Source organism: Callospermophilus lateralis, chromosome 1 (genome assembly GCF_048772815.1).
Source record: "Callospermophilus lateralis isolate mCalLat2 chromosome 1, mCalLat2.hap1, whole genome shotgun sequence".
Lineage (NCBI taxonomy): Eukaryota > Metazoa > Chordata > Mammalia > Rodentia > Sciuridae > Callospermophilus > Callospermophilus lateralis.
Genome location: NC_135305.1, coordinates 6,607,200 through 6,615,872, shown reverse-complemented (window position 1 = coordinate 6,615,872; position 8,673 = coordinate 6,607,200). Strand labels below are relative to the sequence as shown.

The 8,673-nt window shown below is 55.4% G+C and overlaps 1 protein-coding gene across 1 annotated transcript; it reads right to left on the bottom strand.

The window, feature by feature from the left end:
- Positions 1 to 109: 109 nt before the first annotated feature.
- Atg9b (autophagy related 9B) lies at positions 110 to 7,842 on the bottom strand. Its single transcript, XM_076831980.2, has 15 exons — positions 7,791 to 7,842; positions 7,017 to 7,626; positions 6,831 to 6,874; positions 6,633 to 6,697; positions 6,261 to 6,422; positions 5,529 to 5,670; positions 3,291 to 4,045; positions 2,954 to 3,107; positions 2,579 to 2,758; positions 1,825 to 2,061; positions 1,497 to 1,630; positions 1,242 to 1,338; positions 932 to 1,055; positions 709 to 849; positions 110 to 546 (listed from the first exon to the last, which is right to left on the bottom strand). The coding sequence occupies exons 1-14, from the start codon at positions 7,827 to 7,829 to the stop codon at positions 722 to 724; spliced, it is 2,871 nt and encodes a 956-aa protein (XP_076688095.2). The 5' UTR covers positions 7,830 to 7,842; the 3' UTR covers positions 110 to 546; positions 709 to 721.
- Between the last annotated feature and the right edge of the window lie 831 nt (positions 7,843 to 8,673).

Below are 8,673 nucleotides of genomic sequence, written 5' to 3'. Positions count from 1 at the left end.
CCAGAGACTACTGTCACTCAGCTATGAGCAATTTTTACTGCTTACTTCACACAGGATAAGAAGCCACACCTCCTTCCTCAATGTTGAAGTCCAAAAGATCAGCCCTCCCTAGTTTTTCCACACACAAGGCCCCATTTCCCCCGAGTCTTATGGGAACCTAAAGGGGAGGCTCCTTTCCCCTAGAGGGAAGAACCCCCTGCCTTGCAGACCACGTTCCTCACTGTCTTCCTAACACTTAGCCTGATCTCCATCTGGACCCCTGAACTCCATCTTGTTATCAGAGAACTTCTTCCCAGGTAACTGCTCTAAGACAGCCAGTTGGGGCACTGTCCTTTAGCCCCTTTATGTGGGGACTATTCCTTAGACTGGTTTCCCCATACCCAGGCATCACCTCCTTTCCTACTCTTTTCCTGTTTTCTGGGGCCAGTTCCTTATTGACCCCCAGGTTCTGCCCAACTAAAGCATCCTGGACTGTCGTCTGTAGGGCTCTGTGTGTCCTTCCATGACACCCATCCACAATCTCCTGTAGCTGGAGAAGCCAGGAACCTGGGGGTGGAGAAGACTCTTGATAGAAATCAAAGGATCTACGTCCTAGAGATGACCATCCCCTTTACTCCAAATCCCACCAGTGTTCCCGTCCCTCTACAACTGCTCCAAACCAATTTCCTCCTCCTTCCTTCCTTCCCCTCCAAAGCAGACAATACTGACCTGAAGAGTCTGTTCAGTCAGTGCTGGGGACCTGGCCAGGCTCCTTCAGGGTGTCTATGGTCTCTTGAAACCCTCTATGGAACAAATTCCGGACCCTCTGAGTTCCCCACTGCTGTCTGGGACTGGAGGCAGGACTGGAGCCTGGTGACAAAAGCCGTCAGCTGGGCAGTGCCATGATGTTCAACATCTAATAACATCTGCCCCTGCATCCCAGCCTCCTCACCATCACTGGACCAGGATGGCTTCTCCTCATCGGGCGAGGCTGGCTGTGAGGGACTAGACCAGGGCCTGGATGGGGAGGAGGCTGAAGCCTCCCCCCACAGTTCCTGCTGCTGCTGCTGATGAAGCTAGATGGATGAAGAAGAATGAGGGGCTCCCTCCTGCCCAAGGGCAAGGCCAAGCCCCTGGGCTAGGTACAGAGGGATAGCAGCTCTTGTCAAGTACTTTCTTAGACTCTATGCACCCTTCCCTCCACTCTATCGCATTAATCTCCTTTCTCCCCATATTTCTCTTCCTGACACCCTTGTACTCACCTGGTGTAGGTAGATGGCATGGAGACTCATCTCAGCAGAAGCAAGCTCTGGGAGCTGGGCCACCTTCTGGCTCCCAGTGCCTCCTGGGGACACACAGCTGGAACACAGTATGCAGAGGTCAAGAGACATGCTCTTTTCCCCCAGAGAGAGAGTCAGACTATAGTTCCTCTTTCAAATCCCTTTGCACCCAGCTCCTTCCTTCTGCAGAATCAGCCCCAAACAAGATTCCCCTGGTCTTGGGTCTCCACACTTCACCTGGGGTCCTGAGCAATGCGGGAAATGGAGGCAAGAAGGCTGGCTGTGGCGGCAGCTGGGCAAGGGGCTGTGGGGCTCAAGTCCCTTGGAGGTAGAAGCGGATTCCCCAGGAGGTTGGCCAGGAAGGCCTCTGGCTGAACAAGAGAAAAGGAAACCAAAAGGGTCAGAAGAGAGGACAGTAAGGAAGGGGGGAAAGGAAATCTGAAGAATGAAGAAGAGCAGGCTGGTTGGGCCAGCCACCAGGTTAACACAAAAGTGAAACGGGAAAAGAGGAAGGCTGGGACCAGGGGTGGGAAGGGCAGAAGGGTAGGACAGGTCTGGGACTCACCAAAGGTGAGGTGCAGTTACTGAGCACCCCTGGAGTAGGGGGGCTTCGAGTGGAGGTAGCGCTCCAGGCAGCTGCATCTTGTTGTACCCGGCCCCGAAGGTGCCCAAGGAACTTAGAGCTGTTCCCTGGTGGACGCCATTGTGGGTGTGCCAGCGAGAAGCGCATCAAGGAGAGCTCAGTCTTTCCATCCTCTGCACGCTGAGACAGGGAAGCTTCTGTCTGTCCCTCCGAGAGCCACTGTGAGCAACAACAGTCCTTCAAGATGCTAGACACTGAGCCTCTGGGGAGTAGGTGGGACAGGAAATACTGCTCCATGTTCCAAGTGAAGGAAACAGAGCTGAGACAATGACTTCAGGATCATCCAGAAAAGCAGAGGAGCAGGACCTAGGTCTAGACCCAGCTTCCAAATACAGAGAGTCCCAGTGCTGTAGATCCAGGCCCCAGGGAAAAGGGATGGCTGTCCTCTCTAAACTTAACCACTGGCCATCCCCCCTCTCCCAGCCTCTGTGAGGCCCTTTGCTCCCATTTACTGCCAGCAACTCCGATGTCATCTCATTGTCATCCTTACACATCTACACACTGCTTACTCTCCTTGCCTTCACTTGGTAAAGACACTAAGGCACCAGGAAGTGAAGAGATTGCTCAAGGTCACAGGTAGCAAGCAATGGAGCTAGGTTGAAATCCAGGTCTGCTTTGGGTGAGAGAAGCAAACTCCTACCAAGCATAACCCCACAGGACAGAAAAGGGCTCTCACCTGAGGGTGGCCATGGCGCTTCACATCCATAAGGGCAAATGAACAGATGTCCCCAACCCCGGCCACATCCACAGTGAAGTGATGAAAAAAGTCAATAATCTCCAATGCACGAGGGCGAAACCAGAAAAGCAGAAACAGCGGGGTGAGGAGTGGGGACAGGAGCTCCTCCAGGAGAGAGACCTGGGGAAGCAGGAGTTGCTGAGGGACCTCCCCAGTGATCAGGGTTAGGGAGCCCTCAGGGACACTCGCAAGGGCAAGAAGCCTCCAACCTAGGCACTCGGTAGGCTGGAGGTCCCTGTGTGGCCCATTGTCTCTTCCAGCCAGACCACCCAGTGCCGTGTCACCTCCGCAGCCGCCTCTGATCCCGACCCTCACCGCTCGGTATTGCAGTAGCTGCGCCATCTGCCCGTAGGCACTGGCCCTGCCGCCAGCGCTGGGATCCTCTGGGAGGTAGTGCATGTGCGCCAGAGCGGCCTGCAGCTGGAGCTGCGGGGGACGCCCCTGGCACTGCTCTTCCGGAATGAAAGACCTGGAGGGCAGGGTTTGGGGTGGGGAAGGGATCTGGGGTTAGGAGAACAATGGGTGGGACACAGAGATGGGGTGGGCGCTAGAGGTGGGAGAGGTTAGGGTCCCCCAGCGGAAGGGGTCTCATTCAGCCCCTGGTCAAAAAAGGATATACCACCACCACCACCCCGGGTATGTGCCGTCCCACCTGGCCACGGTGGCTGTCACCCCGAGCGCAGTCATGGTGGTGAGTACGTGTTCTACTGCGAGCACGTCCTCATCATAGATGGTGAGCACCAGCAGCGCTGCGAAGAGCGCGCCAGAGAAAAAGACGAGCTGGCGAGCCAAGAGCGCCCGCAGGGGCGCCGGGGGCTCCGCGGCGCGCAGGAAGGCCATTGCTGGCCTGTACGCGCGGGCCAGGCGCGCGTGCAATTCATGTGGCAGCTCGTTGAAGTGGCGCAGCTGTAGGCGCGCCAGGCGGGACCAGCGGCGCGCCCCGAACGCGCCGGGCTCGCGTCGCAGCAGCTCCACGTGGCTGTAGAAGGCGTGTAGCACCTGCCAGGCCAGCACGAGAGGGCTCAGCGCCAGGTTCACGGCAGCCAGCAGCAGCACTGTGCGCCCCAAGCGCGAGGCCAGGGCGCCCCGCTGGTCGCTGCGCTTGTAGGCATCAGGCAGCTCCCAGCCTCCACGGAAGAGCGAAAAGGGACCACGGAAGAGAAGCAGGTCGATGTTGAAGGCCAGGCCGCGGCTGAGGAAAGCCGCACTGCCTCCCCAGGGTAGCGGGCAGCGGGCGGGCAGCAGGCCCTTGTTGGCCAGCGCCACCTGGTAGTTGGTATAACGCAGGATGCGATGGTGGACGTCCAATTCCGTCAGTGGCCGAGGCTGCACGCATAGCCCCCCGTTCCTCTGCAGCTCCAGAAGGCGGGACTGCACTTCCGCCCAGGGCACGGAGCTGAGCTCCTCCTAAGGAGAAGGGCCTGGTGAGCACTAGCCGTCCTGATTCTACTCCACAGTGATGCCCAAGCTCAATGCACCCTCACGGGCTGCCTACAAACAGCCACAAACTCACCAGTACCAAAGCTAAGCCACTGATCCTCCATCCCCACCTTTGGATTTCTGCCTAACCCTGTGCTAACAGAGCCACTTCCTACTTAGTTGTCCTATTCTGAATTGCTCTGCTTCTCATCATCCCTGCCACTCATGTGGCCATTAGTCACTGCTTCCTGGTGACACCATTTAATTCCAGGTGTGGAAGCTGCCTTCTTGGCTCCTTAAGGTCAGGTTTTTCTGAGCCTCCCCTCAGAATGACTGGCCAGTCTTAGGGGAACCTCTCCTTCCCATGTCCAGTATGCTTATCACGTTTGGGCCTCTATCCTCACTACCTACTGCCTGGGCAGGCTTTGAGACACTCAGCCACACTCACTCTTAGCCATTTGTGCTGTCACCAAATTAGTCTTCCCATGACTCTGGCTTTGACTATGCCCTAGGACAACTGTGCTGTCAGACCTCATCTGGAGGTCTGTAAACCTCATATTAACCCAGTTTCACCCAGCTTCCCCAGACCAGCTTAGTCAAATCTTTATGAGCCAGCCTTTCCAGCTCATCCCAGTATCTCCCCTTCCCTGGAAGGAATGGGAGAGAAGGAAAAAGAAGGGGGATTGTCAGCAGCCTCCAAGAGGATCAGAGCTCCTACTCTCCTGTCTATTCTGCTGGCCTCTTGACTTTCCCCTGCTCTGCACCTGAAGCCTCCCTACTCTCAAGCCTTTTAGAACGCCTCCCCTTGCAGTGCAAGAGGGCTGTGCCTGCGCCAAAGGCTCTGGAATTTTGAAGGGGAACAAGGGAAGTGGGCCACAGAAGGTATCTCGAACAAAGAACTCAGATTTGGAGGTAGGAGTGGGAGCAAGGAAGGACAGAGCCTGACCAGGAGATGGTGACAAAGCCAACAAAGTGGCTTATTACAGTGGTGGTGGTAGTCACCCAATAGGCCCTTGGAGGCTCCGTTTCAAGCCAGCAGGTTGATCTCCTCAACCTGGAGATGCCTATTGCTTTCCCAAATCCTGATCTGGGGCTTGGAATGTCCTCCCCTCTTCCTGTCCTGACCTTCCAAGCCCAGCTCAAATTCCTCCTGCTCTAGAAAGCCAGGTGACAACCCTTCCTCTAAACACCCATTGTTTTTACCACAAGCATGTGACTATAAGTCATCTTATGTGACCCATCTAAACAAAGGAAGTTCCATGAGAGCAAGGACCATGTCTCCTAAGTGGAGGTGCTCACCACCTACATTACTCTTAGTCCAGGGCAGGTGTCACAAGGCCTTGCCCTTTCTGCTGTCTCCCCAGATGGTGCTTCCATCCACATGGCCCTTGCTCTTTCTCCTGTGCAACCCCTAACTCCTGCCTCTCTCTTCTGCACACACTCTCAAGGCAGACATGCCTGTGTAGCTTACCTGGGGGATGTGCAGAGCCTCCCTGTAAAACACCTGGATGTCCCAGTAGCTGAAGAGGTTGCAAACTGAGCGAAGCAACTGGAACAGCCAGAAGCCAGCAGCCAGGACCAGGAGGAAGACCAGCAGGGGGCTGGCATGAATCCTGTATGGGGTTGGACAGGTCGTGGTGGAGAAACACGGGAAGCCCAGAGAGGAGACCGTCATCTGGAGCAGTGGCAAGACCAGCAGGTCTCAAAGTGGGGTCCAGGGAGGTGGATCCCCAAAGGGGCCCTTACAAGTTTCTGCAAAATCAACACTTCTTTGCAAATCACACCGATGCTTTCTGCTCTTTGAATTCTCATTCTCCTGCAAGTGTGCAATGGAGTTTTCCAGAAACCACAAGAAATTTCACATCACACTGACAGCCTGGAGTGTGTGCTTGCACATTCCTAGGTTTTAAAGCTGCCCTGAGGCTGAGGGTGTAGTCAGTGGTAGAGTGTTTGCCTAGCATGTCTGAACCCCTGAGTTCCAGCCCCAGAACTACAAAAACAGTTAAAGTCCTCTGCTTAAACTTCTAATAAGGTAAACATACATAAATATGAATCTCTTAATTGACATCTACTTGAGCTTCTCCATCAACTTGAAGTATGTTTTAAAATACACTTAGTCCTGAGACCAAAAATTTTGGGAACTGCTCATCTAAACCATCCTGTCATCTTGACCTAGCCACAGTGTTCACCAGCTGTCACTCACCTCTCTGCACACTGGGCTGAGGATAGGATGGCATCTGACAAGCTCACTTTGCTGTGGAATGGCCCAGGCCTTGTGCGGTTATTTGGTTGGTTGGCAAAGAGAACATTGTAATCCACACATCGAAGTAGGAAGGTTGTGAAGCCGACAATGAAAATGAACTGTCTGTGGAAGGTACGGGGGTGGGACTGTGATGAGCCTGAGGGCAGATGGGCTTCTGCCCCGCCCACCACCAGGTGGGCCACACACACACACACACACAAACACACACAGCAGAGCCAGGGCCTGCTGGGGGCAAGCCTGGGCTGGGCTGGAAGCAACAGGCATTATGGAGGAAGCAGAAGATAATGCTTGGGGTCAGGGTCAGCTTCTCACCCCAGCTGGAAGACATCCTCCAGCAGGATGCAGGCAAAGCCACTTCGCTGGCGGTAGCTGTAGATGTGGCAGTGGTGTTAAAGACACCTGAGGCACAATGCAATGGGCTCTTCTTGAGGACCCTCCCCTCCACAACCCTTCCCCACCCAAGGGACCCACTCCCTCCATGCTTCCTCTGAAGACCAATACAAAGGATATCTTGGTGAAGAAGCTGTCCAGGTTCTGAATGTGGTGCCAGGAGCCTAGGCAGGAAGCACAGCACATCAGGACTGAGCGCTGACCCCTAAGCAATCAGCTCTCCACACCCTCAACTCATGCCAGAGGCCCACAGGGCTGAGCCATGAAGTTCCTGGTCCCCCCACCTATTCCCTGCCACACACTCACCCCGGAGCCCTTCAGGCACATGAAGTAGGGGCTGCTGCTCCTCCCCTTGGAGGGGTGAGTCTTGGGACCCCTCAGGGTCACAGTCCTCCAGCCGCTCATAATCCTGCTCAGGGATCAGAGGGCCTATCCGCAGCCCAGGAGGGTCCTGGGGGCACCGGCGTGAGGGAGGGGGAGTGACAGAGGCCAGGGGTGGGGTAGAGTGGGATCCCCAGGAGGAGGAAGCAGATGTGGGTGTTGATGCAGGTCTTGCCTGTGTTGTGGGGGTAGCTGGGATGGGGAGGGCACTGTGGCCAGGCTGAGAGGCCTCTGTCCCCTGCAGCACTGGGCAGGAGGACCCCAGGGCAGGAGGGAATGGTGAGGAGGAGGAGCTTCTTGTACGAGGGGTAGGGGACACAGAGAAGAAGGAGACCCTCCCTCCCCCAGGTCTTCGACGCGGAGGAGTAGGGGGCAGCAGGGGCACGGGGAGCAGGGGCACTGAGCCAGGCCCCAGCTCGCCCCAGTGCCCCAGCCGCCCCCTGCTCCCCCCCCAGCCCATTCGGCTCACCATCAGGCTGCGGCTTCTCTTCTCCTGAAGTTGGAAGGATGGGGCTGTGGCTCTTCCCACAGAGATCTGTGGAAGTGAGCAGGGACTTCAACCAGGACAATGACAACAACAGTACCAGGTGACTCAGGCTGGGCAGGCCTCGGGCGTCCCAGCTCTCAGTCACCTGTGTGATCACTCACACCCCTTGCAGGGCAACCTGGGGCCAATCCTCTCAGGGCCCAGCCCCATACCTGGGAGAGGTGCCAACTTGGAAGGCAGGGGCTGGGCATGCACTGGGACAAGAAGACAGTCTCCATCTTCAGACCTTGAAGGGGCTAGAGATAAAGAAAAGAGAGCCACCAAAACAACAAAGCAATAAAGTGGAATCTCATTAAATGATTGTAGGACTTTGAAGCCAAGATGTCAAATCTTCCCTTTTCCTCCTCAGTGCTGGGGATCAAACCCAGGCACTAACACGTGCTGCTAGGCAAGCGCTGTACCACTAAGCTATCTCCCCAGGCCAAATCTTCCATTTCTTAAAATCATATCTCCTCCCTCTACGCCCACCTACAGTTATCAATAGGAAGATGCTTTAAGAAAAAAAAATGGTTTTATTTGCCTGAGGGTGCTAAATAAAGGAAGAGGGGAGACAGCCTGAGTTTGCAGCCAGACCGGGGAAAAGCAAGAAGAGGAAGGAAGTGAAGGAAGGAATGGAACGGCAGCTATCCTGGATTTGAAAAGTAGTGTGGGGAGCTTGGAAGTACCATTATGTTTATTCCCTATCCTCTTGAACCCTATGCCCTCTGATTCAAGTACTGATCCAGTTTTTAGGGCCTGAGCAATTTAAGGGCTAAATTGGCTTCAGAAGGCAGCTGGAAGGATAATTTGGGAACCCAGGAAAGAGCTGCCTGAGTGGGGTTCTTGTGGTAACCTCAGCAAGGAAGAGGAGGCCCAGGCAGGTCGTCTGGTGGCTTGCCCAACGCCATTCCTGAGGCCCTGAATCACAGGTGTCCTACTGAAGCCCATGCCTAGGATGCTGACTCAGCCAGCAGATGCCAGGCCCCCAGGGTCAGGCCCAAGGCCTGAGACAGGGACCAGTATCCATGACATGGCGAGGAACACAGTGGTTCCTAG